Raw genomic sequence first — 16924 nt, forward strand, 5'->3', positions numbered from 1 at the left:
ACATACATACGCAGACACCACCCCTCCTCCCCCTGTTTTTCCATCCATCCAACCTCCACCACCTCCTCCAGATGTATGTGTCTGTAGGGGATGGAGCTTAATTACAGGATACCCAAAGCCCAGCTGCACAATGACAGTCACACACAGAGAGAGAGAGAGAGAGAGAGAGAGAGAGAGAGAGAGAGAGAGAGAGAGAGAGAGAGAGAGAGAGAGAGAGAGAGAGAGAGAGAGAGAGAGAGAGAGAGAGAGAGAGAGAGAGAGAGAGAGAGAGAGAGAGAGAGAGAGAGAGAGAGAGAGAGATGGTGAGTCTGAGAGAGGGATACAGAGAGAGAGAGAGAGGCTGGGAGAAAGGTGGAAGAAGAGAGACTGAAAGAGAGGAGACTGAAAGAGGGATCTAGAGAGAGAGATGCTGAGAGAGGGAGTGAGAGATGGAGAAGGAGAGAGATGAGTCACAATGAGAGGGATAAAGAGAGAGGGAGTAAGCGTGTGTGCGCGCGTGTGTGTGTTTGTGTGTGTGTGAGGGAGAGACATGAGACAAAAAGATAGAAAGAGCGAGGGAGGGAGGGATAAAGAGAGGCAGCGAATTTGAGCGACACTGACCATAGCCGTTGTCGCTGTAGGAGGACGGATGCTCTCCCAGAATGGCCTGGCGTTGCCTCCCCTTCCCCCGCTCTGCAACACAGAGAGAATACACAGTGTAAGGCAAATGTGAAGTGACAATGCCACCAGGTGCCAACTGCACATCCATCCCCTCAAAATGCACAGACACGCACAGATACACACACATTGAGACTAACAGACACAGGCACACACATGGACACATGGGATTAACACACACAAGACTAACACACAAGCACATATACGCACACACACACAAATTGGCACATTTGCACGCCAGCCTAGAAATGACTGAAAACCATAAAACCATACTAAGCAAGCAGATTCGATTTAGTAACAGCAAATCTAGACACTACTTGACACTTGTGGTAATTGGCATAACAGCAAAACAAGACACGTTTGGTTCACATTTGGCCTTTCATTTCAAATGACACATTCCTCTTCCTTGGCTGACTGAGCCTGGGTGAATTGCAGAGGAACGATAAAAAAAGTGTGTGTGGGGGGGGGGGGGGGGTGGGTGTTCGGGAAGAGGGGTTTGTTAAAATGACAGTTAAAATGTCACAGTTACAGTTCAATGGCCTCGGGTGGAAACGTTGACCCAGATAGGAGGGAAAACGCATTGACATGGAAAAAAGGTATATGAAGCAGCCTTCTGCCCTAATCCTCTTACTGTGAACCAGGAAAGGGACAAACAGAACGAAGATAAGAGTCTTTTCAGCCCATCTTTTCCCTAATGCAGCTTACTGGCAGAGTCGCAGACAAACCCACTCTAGGTGCTGTCAGAACAAAGACTGAAGCATATGTAATATCATTGTTTTCATGTAAGGTGTCCCAATGAAGTTACAGACTACTATACGGAGCATTGCTGGAAACAGCCTCCGTCTTTGTTAGCCTGGTCCCAGATCTGTTTGTGCTGTATACCTCTATGGGGCTTTGTCTGTACAGCACAAGCAGATATAGGACCAGGCTATCTCACTGCATCCCTCACTCATCAAACAATCTAATATGAAAGGATTCCTTAACATTTTCGAGGTGTTGGTGGGAGTTGGTGGCGTGAGTATTTCAATGACCTATGCACAACCGTCAACTCAGTGAACCCCGTTACACTGAGGATTTGAGAGAAGTGTGTGTGCCAGACTGCGTGTGTGTGTGTGTGTGTGTGTGCGCTGTTCACGTGCACGTGTCTTTCAGCACACGCACCACTGACTCAACCTGCGTCACATCATTTGAACATAATTTCAAAGTCTCATTTCAACAATGCGAGAGAGAACTGGTGCTGCTCACGCAGACACAAACGGAAGGTGCAGCGCTGGGTTAAAAGAGAACGCATGCCGTCCACAGGGGACCGAGCTCATGCAGAGCTAAGCTAATTGGTACAAAACGAGCAGTTAGGCGGACAGGAACCGGTGGGATTGGTGAGTTGCCGTACTTGTACAGAAACCTCAAAGAGAGGGGAGAGGAGAAGGATTAACTGGGAGGAGAGAGGGGAGAGGAGAAGGATTAACTGAGAGGAGAGGAGGAGTGGCCTTGATGCCTGCACTGAGCCGACAGGTTCGCCATTCGCCTGACAGACTGGCAGAGAGAGAGAAAGAGAGAGGGGGGAGGAAGAGCGAGAGAGACGGCGGGAGAGAGTGAGGAGGGGAGAGAGCGAGAGCGAGAGATACAGAGAGGCCTCTGACAATGACGTCATCCCAGTAGTTGGGATAAATCTATGGAAATTGTATCTGCCCACATAAACCTGGCAGTACATAGGGGATCAATAAATAAATAAAACGATAGAGCGGCAAAAATTATACCGTGAAACTTTTTTGTTTGTTTTTACAGATAAGAGGTAAGAGATGTGTGGAACACACCTGATGTGTTTCTCTCGTGTCTTATCTAAATGTTTAATAAGGCACGTCCCCTGCAGGTGTGAATACACTTCTAGACTTTACTTGAAGTGTTTTGAGGCAATGTTCTTGAGTACCTTCGAGGCAATGTACTCAAAAGAACGAACAAGAGGTTTGAAAGACAACATCCATAAACTACTATGTGATTCTGATGAGAAGAATTACATCTATTTACACGCTGTCCTTCTCTATGTATGTATAATAAGCTACTGTATAGACACTGAACAAATCCTTTTTGAGTGCGAATATAGCATTTCAATTTCCCCAAAATGCAAGCTGATTAGGATTTAAATTTACCGTCTGTGGCTCAAGAGGATTGTGTGGGGCTGTTTTATTTTAATTTCTCTCTGTTTGCACAAAAGTGCTTCCAATCCATTATTATTCAGCCGTTTTTCATGTCAGCATTTTATTTTCAGCCTCTTGCTATTTTTCTAGTTGCTTGTCTGACTCCTTCCTCCGGTCAATAGAAACAATTGGAAGCTGACCACACATCTTCAACTCCACGGCAAAAAGTCCTTGACGCCGTCAAAGTCAAACAAACCTTCAAAATCCAATACTCGGCAAGGCGATCGATTGGAGAGCAGCCCTGGCTTGTGGGTGATAAGACACTGTTTACCCTCCATTTGTGGCGAGAGAATTGGAATCGGGGTTGGCGTGTCAATCACACCGTCCAACGGACGTTTAATCAAGCCCAAGTCACACAAGGCAGGCTTTCTGCTTGGTTAAAAACCATGCTCCCATTTATATGAATATGATTACGCGCTGTAGTCTATCTACAGCACCTCATATTGTTAAAGCATCCCCAGTACACGAGAGCTTCAAATTCAGAGACCAAGGGTTCTCTTTTATTGAGCATTGCAAAGCTATAATATTTGGTGTGGGGACAATGCTATTGTACAGTGCATTCGGAAAGTATTCAGACCCCTTGACTTTTTACACATTTTGTTACGTTACAGCCTTATTCTAAAATTGATTCAATAGTTTTTTCCCCTTGTCAATCTACACACAATACCCCATAATGACAAAGCAAAAACAGGTTTTTAGAACATTTTGCAAATGTATAAATACCCCCCCCCCCCCCCCCCTAATGAATACGTGATTACAGTAGTAGTGATTACAGCCTCAAGTCTTCTTGGGTATGATGCTACAAGCTTGGCACAACTGTATTTGGGGAGTTTCTCCCAATCTTCTCTGCAGATCCTCTCAAGCTCTGTCAGGTTGGATGGGGAGCGTCGATGCACAGCTATTTTCAGGTCTCTCCAGAGATGTTTGATCGGGTTCAAGAACGGGCTTTAGCTGGGCCACTCAAGGACATTCACTCCTGCGTTGTCGTGGCTGTGTGCTTAGGGTCCTGTTGGAAGGTGAACCTTCGCCCAGTCTGAGGTCCTGAGTGCTCTGGAGCAGGTTTTCATCAAGGATCTCTCTGTACTTTGCTCCGTTCATCTTTCTCTCGATCCTGACTAGTCTCCCAGTCCCTGCCGCTGAAAAACATCCACACAGCATGATGCTGCCACCACCATGCTTCACCGCAGGGATGGTGCCAGGTTTCCTCCAGATGTGACGCTTGGCAGTCAGGGCAAAGAGTTCAATCTTGGTTTCATCAGACCAGAGAATCTTGTTTCTCATGGTCTGAGAGTCCTAGGTGCCTTTTGGAAAACTCCAAGCGGGCTGTCATGTGCCTTTTACTGAGGAGTGGCTTCCGTCTGACCACTCTACCATAAAGGCCTGATTGGTGGAGTGCTGCAGAGATGGTTGTCCTTCTGGAAGGTCCTCCCATCTCCACAGAGGAACTCTTGAGCTCTGTCAGAGTGACCATCGGGCTCTTGGTCACCTCCCTAACCAAGGCCCTTCTCCCCCGATTGCTCAGTTTGGCCGGGCGGACAGCTCTAGGAAGAGTCTTGGTGGTTCAAAACTGATTCCATTTAAGAATGATGGAGGCCACTGTGTTCTTGGGGAACTTTAATGCTGCAGACATTTTTTGGTACCCTTCCCCAGATCGGTGCCTCGACACAATCCTGTCTCGGAGCTCTACGGACAATTCCCTCCACCTCATGGCTTTTTTTTTTGCTCTGACATGCACTGTCAACTGTGGGACCTTATAAAAAACAGGTGGCTGCCTTTCCAAACCATGTCCAGTTAATTGAATGTACCACAGTTGGACTCGAATCAAGTTGTAGAAACATCTCACCGTTGATGAACGGAAACAGGATGCCCTTGAGCTCAATTTCGAGTCTCATAGCAAAAGGTCTGTATACTTATGTAAATAAGGTATTTCTGTATTATTATTTTTTTTAAATGTGCAATTTTTTGTATTTTTTTTTTGCTTTGTCATTATGGGGTATGTGTAGGTGTGTAGATTCCTGAGAATGAAAAACAATTTAATCCATTTAAGTATAAGGCTGTAACGTAACAAAATGTGGAAAAAGGTAAGGGGTCAGAATACTTCCCGAATGCACTGTGTATCTGTATATCAAATGAATATGCATCAATTCATTGGTATGGGCTCAGCAAAGGGACAGGGGAATAGGCTCTGTTATGAACAGGTTCTATGATGTTTTCACCGATTGAGTAGTAAAATAGATAGATGACAAAATGAAAGATTAAAGGAGGGGGGGATTAGCAATAGCCCTTTCATCTGTGTTGCTTTATTCTCTGGACCTACTCAACACGGACAAATCCAAGGGTTCGAGCTTGCTTATTATTTTTCAATAATTCGTGTCAGCATTTGTACCATGCAATGTAGGCAACCATGGCCACGGCAAAGGGATGAATGTTTTTATTTTTCAAAGACTGGTGCTGTATTAGATAAAAACATCCAATGTTTCCATAAAGATTTGTTCAAGGACAGACTGATAGAAGTGGAAGCATATTCCTGGGATGCACCTCCATCAGTCGCGTCATTGTCATTGTTATTAACGAACATTCTACAGATGCTGCAGCATATTGATGTCTGATTGTTAATGCTGAGTCTGAATGGGGGCTAATGACTGTTTCGTCAAATGTACACTATAGTGACGTGGAAATACAATGACATTGCTAAAGTAGGCAAATCATTTGTAGAAAACAACTTCGCCATCATTGCCGTCAAGTTTATTTTAGAGAGATGGCAATTTTGCCCTCAGCTACAAAAGTTTGTCAGAAATAGCTAGCAATGCTAACGTTAGCTAGCTAAAATGTCAGTGCTCTCCCCTCAATCTTAGCTAGCTAGCTAAAGTTATACTGTATCTAAAGTAAATCTTGCGACATCACAATGACAAAAGCTTGTCCTAAAAATGATTTGCCTCCTTTTGAAATGTCATCGGGTTTCAAAGCCACAGTAATGCACTTTAGACAAAATCTTCATCAGCATTCATTGAGACTGCATTGAGTAGAATGCTCAGCTGTGCATCAGTCCTAAAACGGACAGTTCAAAACAATATTGTGACGACACGACGAATGAACATATCTGTTATTTATCTGTTTTCACAGATACTTTAATAATTTCTCGGCTATGAAAAGCCAACTGGCATTTACTCCTGAGGTGTTAAACTATTGACCATGTTGGTCGTCTATGAACGTCTTGAAGAACGATCTGGCCTAAATGACCATGTACTGTTATAATTTCCACCTGGCACAAGCAGAGGACTGGCCACCCCTCAGAGCCTGTTCCTCTCTAGGTTCCTTCCTCGGTTCCTTCCTTTCTAGGGAGGTTTTCCTAGCCACTGTGCTTCAACATCTGCATTGCTTGCTGTTTGGAGTTTTAGGCTGGGTATCTGTATAGCACTTTGTGACAACTGCTGATGTGAAAAGAGCTTTATAAAATACATGTGATTGATTGGTTGCAATAAAATATTTATTTGAGTACGTATACACAATCGGGACTTGATTCAATCAGATGGCTCTCTTCCTAACTATGTACGTAAACACATCTGGATAAGATAAGGTTGGTGTTAGTGGATAAAATACCATTTGTGATTAGAAAATGAAGGTACTACTAAACCCGGGTTTCCCAAACTCGGTCCTGGGGCCCTGCCTGGGGGCACATTTTGTTTTTTTGCCCAAGCACTAACTACACAGCTGATTCAAATAATCAAAGCTTGATGATGAGTTTGGGAAACCCTGTTTTAGACAGTGACGACTGGGCCGTAACCGCTCTGATCTGCAGCACTGAGAAGTAGGGGACGCTAAAGCAACAGCAAGCTACAGCACTAGGAAGTGGTACACAGAGAGGGTGACCATCATCAGCTAAATCTGACATTCTATTGACAATTCAGACGTAAAACAGAAGGATCTGTATGTAACCAAGGTTCTCTGATGGAACAAGTGTGAATGACTGAAAGAGAAAACATTTTAACAGAGAGGTTATTTTGACTCATTTTAGTTAGGCAATGAAGAAGACTAGGCAGGGACAAAGACTGAGGCCTAATGTTGAAGAGAAATCAAGAGACGAACTGGCAAATTGAGATTCATGGCCACTCTTTAAGGAACGAATGTAAAACCACAATGGCGGAACTCATTTCTTGTCACAGCCCATTTCAACTGATTATGCGTCTGTAGGAGTGTGAAGGTTGAAATGGTTTGACAACCACGGCTACAAATTTGAGGGTTGCTCTGCTCACCATATTTTAATTTCAGCTCTTTGTAAAACAGAAGTGACACACACAACGCATACACACACAAATGTCGTATTCATTAGAGCATGCAACGGGAGAATGGTTTAAAACGTGTTGCAACAGAGAACTAAAATGTGCGTTTCTTATTGGACACGTCCAGGTAGTCTCTCCTTGTTCCAGTCCGTTTTCTTCAATTTGCTACCTAATGAATACGACCCTAGTACATGAAGAGATTCGGCAGGAAGGAAGGATATCGTACCTCGCCTGACGAGAAAGGGCTTGGTGTAGTCCCAGCTATCATTGTCGTTGCGGAGGACGTTGAGTCGCGTGGGCTGCATGGGGAGAGAGAGCAGAGCACCGGTGCATGTGTGTTAGGGGTCCACAGGATTCCTGGTGGAGTGTGTGTGAGCACTGTGTGTGTATGTGGGTTTGTGATTGTGTTTACCCGAGCGTATTCTATCTTCAGGGTACAGCAGCCGGCGTATATGTCTGCTCCGTTGAGTGCTGATTTTGCCTTCTGGGCATTTTTGACAGTTTCGAACGTGGCGACACCATTAAGGAAGAGCAACTAGGAGGATCTCAGTGGAATAATTCAAAACATTGTGTGGCAAACAGAATAGATCAGTGTAGAATCACAAATGACCAGAAGGCAATAACAGCCAGATGACCAAGGCTGTTCGCATACTCTTAGGTCACTCAGCCCAATGTAGTTATGCTTCAGAGAAGCTGTAATCAGCTCAGCATTTGCAGATTTGTTTATAGAATAGGGCCCTGTTCAAATCCTCCTAAAAAGCATTCTCCTCCCTCGCTTCCTTGTAGGTAATCACTCATCTGACATGGCATAATTGGTGCAATACAATGGAAAGCTTGCTTACGTCAATCCATTCATGAAAGATCAGTAATTAGCTGAAGAAGGTAGGAAGGAAGGATTCATTTTTAAGAGTGTTTGAACAAGGCCCTATTCTATATCCATATTGGCAGTGACTGAGCTGACTCCAGCTACTCTAAATAAACTTCAGTTAGTGCTAAATACGGCTGCTAGAATCCTGACTAGAAACCCAAAGAATTATCATATTACTCCAGTGCTAGCCTCCCTACACTGGCTTCCTGTTAAGGCAAGGGCTGATTTCAAGGTTTTACTGCTAACCTACAAAGCATTACATGGGCTTGCTCCTACCTCTTTCCGATTTGGTCCTGCCGTACATACCTACACGTACGCTACGGTCACAAGACGCAGGCCTCCTAATTGTCCCTAGAATTCCTATAGATCTCCATTTTTATGGAATGGTCTGCCTACCCATGTGAGAGACGCAGACTCGGTCTCAACTTTTAAGTCTTTACTGAAGACTCATCTCTTCAGTGGGTCATATGATTGAGTGTAGTCTGGTCCAGGAGTGTGAAGGTGAACGGAAAGGCTCTGGAGCAACGAACCGCCCTTGCTGTCTCTGCCTGGCCAATTCCCCTCTCTCCACTGGGATTCTCTGCCTCTAGGGGCTGAGTCACTGGCTTACTGGTGCTCTTTCATGCCGTCCCTAGGAGGGGTGCGTCACTTGAGTGGGTTGAGTCACTGACGTGATCTTCCTGTCTGGGTTGGCGCCCCTTCCTGTTTGGCCCTGTCCGGGGGTATCATCGGATGGGGCCACAGTGTCTCCTGACCCCTCCTGTCTCAGCCTCCAGTGTTTATGCTGCAGTAGTTTATGTGTCGGGGGGCTAGGGTCAGTTTGTTATATCTGGAGTACTTCTCCTATCCTATCTTATCGTGTCCTGTGTGAATTTTAAGTATGCTCTCTGTAATTCTCTCTTTCTCTCTTTCTTTCTCTCTCTCGGAGGACCTGAGCCCTAGGACCATGCCTCAGGACTACCTGGCATGATGATGACTCCTTGCTGTCCCCAGTCCACCTGGCCGTGCTGCTGCTCCAGTTTCAACTGTTCTGCCTGCGGCTATGGAACCCTCACCTGTTCACCGGACGTGCTACCTGTCCCAGACCTGCTGTTTTCAACTCTCTAGAGACCGCAGGAGCGGTAGAGATACTCTTAATGATCGGCTATGAAAAGCCAACTGACATTCACTCCTGAGGTGCTGACTTGCTGCACCCTCGACAACTACTGTGATTATTATTATTTGACCATGCTGGTCATTTATGAACATTTGAACATCTTGGCCATGTTCTGTTATAATCTCCACACGGCACAGCCAGAAGAGGACTGGCCACCCCTCATAGCCTGGTTCCTCTCTAGGTTTCTTCCTAGGTTTTGGCCTTTCTAGGGAGTTCTTCCTAGCCACCGTGCTTCTACACCTGCATTGCTTGCTGTTTGGGGTTTTAGGCTGGGTTTCTGTACAGCACTTTGAGATATCAGCTGATGTAAGAATGATGGCATTAATTTTAATCAAATTGCATTTTAATGGGGGAAAAAAACATATCAAATGAGATTTTGTTTTACTACAATGTAAAAACAATTTAAACTGAGCCATGTTGGTTTAAAAAGCTGACTCTTCCGAATAAATCTATCACTTTTTAATGATATAAATACATTTGATTTGATGAGGTAGTCGGGTGTGCTATTTACAGATGGGCTGTGTACAAGTACAGTGATCGGTAAGCTGTTCTGACAGCTGATGCTTAAAGTTAGAGTGTGAGATATAAGACTCCAGCTTCCGAGATTTTTGCAATTCATTCCAGTCAATGGCAGCAGAGAACTGGAAGGAAAGGCGGCCAAAGGAAGTGTTGGCTTTGGGGATGACCAGTGCAATATACCTGCTGGAGCGCGTGCTACGGGTGGGTGTTGCTATGGTGACCAGTGAGCTGAGATAAGGCGGGGCTTTACCTAGCAAAGGCTTATAGATGACCTGGATCCAGTGGGTTTGGTAAAACGGATGGCACTGTGATAGACTACATCCAGTTTGCTGAGTAGAGTGTTGGGGGCTATTTTGTAAATGACATCGCCAAAGTCAAGGATCGGTAGGATAGTCAGTTTTACGAGGGTATGTTTGGCGGCATGAGTGAAGGAGGCTTTGTTGAGAAATAGTAAGCCGATTCTAGATTCTTTAATTTTGGATTGGAGATGCTTAATGTGAGTCTGGAAGGAGAGTTTACAAGCTAACAGTCTACTATGAACTAGGTATATCAGTACTTCAGTATATCAGTTAAAAGTACTTCCCAAAAGTACTCCCCAAAACTGAACACAAATGTAGTTCACACTCCAGAACTATATGCACTGACTGGCCTACAACATGCTAAATATGACATAGGTTGTTATAAGGTTGATATAAGGCTTGCATAATGAAAAGTGTGTTGAAATATGGCCTCTAACCCACTACACATACTGGAGGTGTGCAAACCATAATAGACACAGACACACTGCTTCCGACATACAGGCAAGCGCTGATGCTGTCAGGTGTTTATTCATGCGAGATGTGTGTGTGCCAGGAGTGTGTGTGATGCCGAGAGACAGTCATCCATATTTGATGAAGGGCCATCTCGTCCGCTGGAATGCTGCTCATGCTGATCCAGCGCTCTCGAGGACCAGGTCGAGTGGAGTGGGTTCTGCTCCTCTACTCTGAAGCTTTTTACAGCCTGAGTGTGTGTGTGTGTGTGTGTGTGTGTGTGTGTGTGTGTGTGTGTGTGTGTGTGTGTGTGTGTGTGTGTGTGTGTGTGTGTGTGTTTCTGTGCGGGGCCAGCACTGACTGACAGCTTGTTTCCCACTCCAAAGTGACATACTGATGCAGGTGTGCATACTCACACAAACCCACAGGGAGACATACAGACATGTACGCAAAATCACTCATACAGACAGACTCCTGAATCCACACACATGTACATGCATCCACAGTAGATGCATCCTCGTCACACACCCGTGCATGCACGAACACACGCACACACACACACACACACACACACACACACACACACACACACACACACACACACACACACACACACACACACACACACACACACACACACACACACACACGCCTGCAGTAGCCCAGCTTGACTCCAGAAAGGATATTCCACCATGGCCTGGATTCCATTGCGTTTGAAGATGACAATGCGCAACACGTTGCCTATGGGATTGCAGACTGTGTACAGAACATCCTAGAAGACAGAAGAGCAACGACAGGGTTCTGACTAATGCCGTAATGAACACAATAATAAGTCACAATTCAGGGGTGAGTTTCCTGAAAGCTTAGTAGTTCATGTGGTATTTTTCTAGATGACCCAGACCAACACCGCACGTCGAAAAGTATTTAATCTGGATTATTTTGATTATATTTGTTCATGGATAGAAGATTGGCTGTCAGTTAAACATACATTTTAGACTTTACGTTACTCTCTTGTGGCTGAGAAGCTGGGTTGTCGAGATAAATAACATGCCACATTAGCTACAAGGCTTTCGGGAAACCCAAGCTAAATCGCTGTAAACTAAATCATCGTAAGCAACACCATTGTAAAGTTAAACCATTCTGAACATAAACATTGTTAACTATTCTGACCAAAACCATTGCTGAATTATCACAAACTTAACCATTGCATCGTGAACTAAACCATCATAAGCAAACCTATCATGAATTAAAACATTCTGAATGAACTATCGTAAGCCATACCATTGTGAACTAAACTATTTGAAATGAAACCATTGTAAACTAAACCATTGTGAACAAAATCCTTGCAAGCTTCCCACTGGGCACACAATGTCATTTCAACGTGGAGAATTGGGTAATATTTGGTAGATACGTTGATCAATGTGGTTCCAACCTATTTACACACACTCAAAAAGACAGCCAAAAGTTGGTTGAATTCCCAGTGTGTTATCACTATGCTTTCAACCATCTAAAAGCACAACCAAATTCCAATGGAAAATCAACGTCTGATTTTTGTTTTTGTTTTCACCTAAATGTGTTATAACCGCGCTTTCAACCATTTAAAAGCACAACAAAGTTCAAATGGGAATGTCAGATATTTAGTTCACCTAGATACAACAACTTAATGTGTTATCACTGTGCTTGATCTAATAGCACAATCACATGACCTAGATTGCAGTTACCTGGGACTACATTAAAGAACATGGTGGATAAATGGGGTTTTGATTTTTTTGTACAGATTATTATTGCAATTGCAAAGATTTCTACAGACCTGCGACCCTGAACGCTTTCTATAAGAATACATTTATAGTTATAGTAAACTCAAAATGTAGTCTTGGATGTGTTCCTCATGTTCAGGTTGAACAAATACTGTTATATTAGTTTGTAAGATAGCCTTACCATTATGCTATTTACTGTCTTACAAAGGTAATATTGAATTGTGTTTGGTTGACAATGCAATCAAATATCAACATTTATTAAAGGACATGTATCTACTGCTTGGATAGTTCCATCTGGACCATTGGCTTAATTCTAGTCTTTAACTTGTATTTTTGGTTGCGATGGAGACGTGAATCGAACATATAATTTGTTAACTTGTTGGCAAGTTAATAGGCTATTTAACATATTGCAAAAGTGATATTGAATTGTGTTTGGTTGTCAACACTACCAAATATCAACATTTGAAGAAGATGCATCTTATGCTTGGATAGCACTATCTATACCACTGAGTTTGGCTTCAATTCCAGTTTGTAAACAAATGAATAATTGATATGTTGGATTCCCGTCTCCATTTCAACCAAACAATATATGTTAAAAAATAGGACTAAATCAAATCAAACTTTATAATCACTTCAAATCAAGTTTTATTTGATTTAATCCTATTCTTCAACTTTTATTTTTGGTTGAGATGGAGACGTGAATCCACATATTTCATATTAACTTGTAGATTCCATTTCAAAATCAACCAACGCTTGAAACCCTAGGCCTACATGCATTGGCTATTTTCTGTTGAATCCCGGGCTGAATTTAAACAACAGCTGTTGATTACTTCCCAAATGCTACATAGGCCTAAATAGCGTCATTGATGATACACAGAATGATCGATAAAGTATGGTTACATTTCATTTGCTCTGTGAACCTAACCCTTTGGAATGACTTTCATAGCAACGGTGACATTTCTCAACAATCATTCTCACGATAGCACATTGGCAAAGAAAGAATCTCTAAACTTGCATGACAATCGCGTGCCGTATTCTATAGATGTAATCTCTGAACCCATGACCGCACTCCATGCTAGTTAGCGATCTAGATGTTCTAAATTCGGTCTGTCACTAGAGATCAGCCTCAATGTTGCGGTGGGTTACTAATTGTGTCATTGTCATTTGGTCTTCCTTTGACAGCTACGTCATGATGATGCCGTTCAAGCGTCAGGCGCTGGTGGAGTTTGAAGCCACGGAGAGTGTCGACCAGTGTGTGACATGCGGCGCCAACGAAGTTGTCCTGTATGGCTCAGGGCTCAGTTGGTAGTGCATGGCGCTTGAAAAGCCAGGATTGTGGGTTTGATTCCCTGGACCATGCACAGGGCCACACACAAGTCAAATGTATGCATGCATTACTGTAAGTCGATTTGGATGAAAGCATCTGCTAAATGGCATATATATTATTATATTATGGTTAATAGTCGGTGACAAATATCAATGCTAAGCAGGGCTTGGTTAAAACCCTGGATGGGAGACCGAAGGAATAGCTGTAGATAGATCGACTGTCCAGTAAGAGGTGCTGCCCAGCCTATTGTTTTTTTCTTATAGTGGATATTACGTTGAAAATATGACGTTGTTAAAATTTGTACAAATTCAACATATTTTATACAAGGTTTGTCTATGTTGAAATTTGGTCACCACGATGACATAATCCTGTGGTTGAAATGATACCCCTCAAAACAACAGTTAATGACAGTTGATTACTTTTTTCAAATCCAATGTATTTTCCACGTAGATTCCACATCACAATATGTTGACAAATAACGTTGAAACAACGTTGATTTAACCAGCTTGTGCCCAGTGGTTGACTACCGTAATTTAAACTATTGAAAGCTAAAACCATTGTAAACTAAACCGTCCTCAACTAAACCACAGTGAACTAAACTATTGTCAACATTGTAAACTGAACCATTGCACTGAACTGGCATGAAGTTCATGAACTTACAGTGGTGATGGGATAGAGGGGGTTCTGAATGGAGAGGAGCAGGACTTTGTTGCCACTGTTGGGGTCATCGGCGTTAGTTGGCCGCGTGATCCTCTTGCTGGTGGAGTAGTTGAAGAAGGCCTGCTGGCCGGCAATGTGGACCGCTTCGTTGGCACCGCATGTCACGCACTGGTCGGCGCTTTCCATGGCTTCAAACTCCACCAGCGCCTGACGCTTGAACGGCATCATCATGACGTAGCTGTCAAAGGAAGACCACATGACAAAGACACAATTAGTAACCCACCGCAACATCGAGGCTGATCTCTGGTGACCGACGAAATTTAGAAAATGTTGATAGCTACCTAGCATGAATGTGGTTATGGGTTCTGACATTTCATCTATGGAATACGGCAGACGATAGTCGTGTGGGTTTGTCATTTTGTCTCACGACAGAGAAAAGGTTTCCCTTTTTATCGGATGCTGTGCAACACTCGACAAAAAAATCAGACTGCAATATCTGTTGAAAACAGTGATAGTGGAAACTACCTGGAATCTAAAGTACCTGCCATCTTGCTGCCAAAGAGGACCAGAATGGAAATAAACCTTAGGGCTTTAATGTGTTTTTATCCTCAATAATGTTTTATGTATGTAATGTTGTATCTGGCTGGAGCAGCCAGCTACTTTTAATGATCTAATAAATTCCATCAATCAATAAATCAATCAACAAACCTTGTATCAATCATGTTACAGACATTTGATGATTGTCAAACAACAATCCATGTTCTTACTTCTCAAACAATCCAAAGAAAATTATAGTTCATTTTACAACAAGGAAAAAACTCCCTAGAAGGAAGACATCTTCTTCCATTGATGTACAATCCATAACCATACTATCATCCTCAACTTTAGAATTAGTAAGCAACAAGCCCTACGGCTAATATACATCGCTTTACACAGCTCTCCTTTGGTAACAATCATATCGATCAGAATCGGCATTCGGGAATCACCTACATCCTGCCACAGGAAACAGAGACAGCATTCAATACACAGTAAGCGTCCACACACACTGAAGAACGAGCCAGTGTTCCACTCAGTGGCCCATATTCAATTTTAGCTCCCCCAGTTCCCTAGTTAGACATCTCAATGTGTTTCTTATACAGACTCCATGCAGGGATGGTAAAACAAAAGTAGATGCCCGTGTGAGAATTTCTCTCGTCTAACAGAACCCCAAAACACACTGAGGTTATTGCTTTGTAACTCAACATTTGTGAAGAGACCCCAGATAGAAACCAAACTCTTTTTAAGTTCTCGCCTCTCCCGAGGTGCTGTTGTTCACCGTGCATTCTATTTTTGTTGAACTAGAAAGAGTTCAACATAAGTTAAAATAAAATGTCTCCCTGGTTATGCTTTATTTTACAGTCAACAACTATTCATCTAGCTAGTATCTTACAATATATACTAAGAATGGCTGGTATTGGATGATTGTGATTATAAGACATTATAAGGTGGTCATCCCTGCATTATAACTGCATGATAATGCATTATACCCGCAGGCCCAAAAATATATACCTTCTTGTTTCTGAAAGAACAACAAAAAGTACCAGAGAATGCACTACTTAAATTGCAGACAGAGCACACTCCACCCCCATAAATAACATTGCACAATAAAGCCTTCCCATCATTCTTATTCTGAATGCTGTCTTTGAGGCTACGGTTTGAGTGGAGCTGACAGCTCCCGTTCACCGTGTCACAATATGTCTGCCTAAGGCGTACTCGGAGGGGTCTACAGTATATTGATATTGCACCGACCTAAAAATACCCTCGCCTGATCTCAATTCCGACTACAGCACCGGGAAACCTACTCCACCAGTGTGCAAGTCAAGTCCTTCAAGTCCAATCAAATCCACATCCCGTAATATCCTCAAAGCGGTGACCCCCCGAGTTACGGAAATATCAAGTGACACTGGGATGGATGGAGGCAGAGAGATATTTACAATAATCACAGGCATATTGGCCCCGTACACACTAAGGTTGTAAAACTGATGTACAACGCATTTGACACAATGGTTGTGATACAACTGCTATGTTTGTGATACAATGGAGAGTTTGTCTGCATAAAAAAGTCGACACAACCATTGTGCGGTGTCTCCGCAAAACGTGTGTATCAATACTTTTGTGCAGACAAACTCTTCCTTGTGTCACAACCGTAGCGTCGAATGCGTTGTATATCAGTTGTGCAACTTAAGTGTGTCTACGGGGTCATTGTCTTTCTCCAAATTTCACCCAAATTCACCTCAACTTCAAATCAAAACTTTCTAGATTCTCTAAGTGAACATGAAGGGGCTCTGCAAATAGGCCTCTGCTGTGTATTCCCCGTTGTGTGAGTGCCCCAAATGAGGCTTCCTCAGGCAGTCCATGCAATAAGAGTATCATATGTTTGTCCCCTGAGCAGCTATACTCTTGAGTAAACATGTGTGGTCTGATGTTAAAAGCAGGCAATTTAGAGGACAGACATGAGCTAAAAATACAGGTCCTAAATGGCACACGTTAATGTTTTCCAAGCCCTTAATGTCCCTTGTTCTACGAGAAATATGATAACTGGGAGATTGTTATTGCATTTAAATGGATTAAAAATGGATTCCCCAAGAAATGGCTAATGGGAGATGAAAAGAAATCAAGAAAAGGGAGTTGTATTCTAACAGGACAAAGAGTCCAATCCCACTGGCTTTGTTGGAGAAAAACAACCAAACTGCACACCGGGAGAAAATATGCATCTC

General features: G+C 43.2%; 1 protein-coding gene across 1 annotated transcript in view; it reads right to left on the reverse strand.

The window, feature by feature from the left end:
• LOC120026858 (heterogeneous nuclear ribonucleoprotein L-like) overlaps nucleotides 1–16924 on the reverse strand; it is a 61925-nt gene that overhangs the window by 18671 nt on the left and 26330 nt on the right. Inside the window, exons 3-8 of the mRNA XM_038971576.1 lie at nucleotides 14169–14406; nucleotides 11111–11196; nucleotides 7545–7641; nucleotides 7359–7431; nucleotides 6637–6645; nucleotides 601–672 (exon numbers count right to left, since the gene is read on the reverse strand). Of these exons, the coding sequence (XP_038827504.1) occupies nucleotides 601–672; nucleotides 6637–6645; nucleotides 7359–7431; nucleotides 7545–7641; nucleotides 11111–11196; nucleotides 14169–14406 (575 nt within the window). The remainder of the gene's footprint in view (nucleotides 1–600; nucleotides 673–6636; nucleotides 6646–7358; nucleotides 7432–7544; nucleotides 7642–11110; nucleotides 11197–14168; nucleotides 14407–16924) is intronic.

Source organism: Salvelinus namaycush, chromosome 2 (assembly GCF_016432855.1).
Source record: "Salvelinus namaycush isolate Seneca chromosome 2, SaNama_1.0, whole genome shotgun sequence".
Classification (NCBI taxonomy): Eukaryota; Metazoa; Chordata; class Actinopteri; order Salmoniformes; family Salmonidae; genus Salvelinus; species Salvelinus namaycush.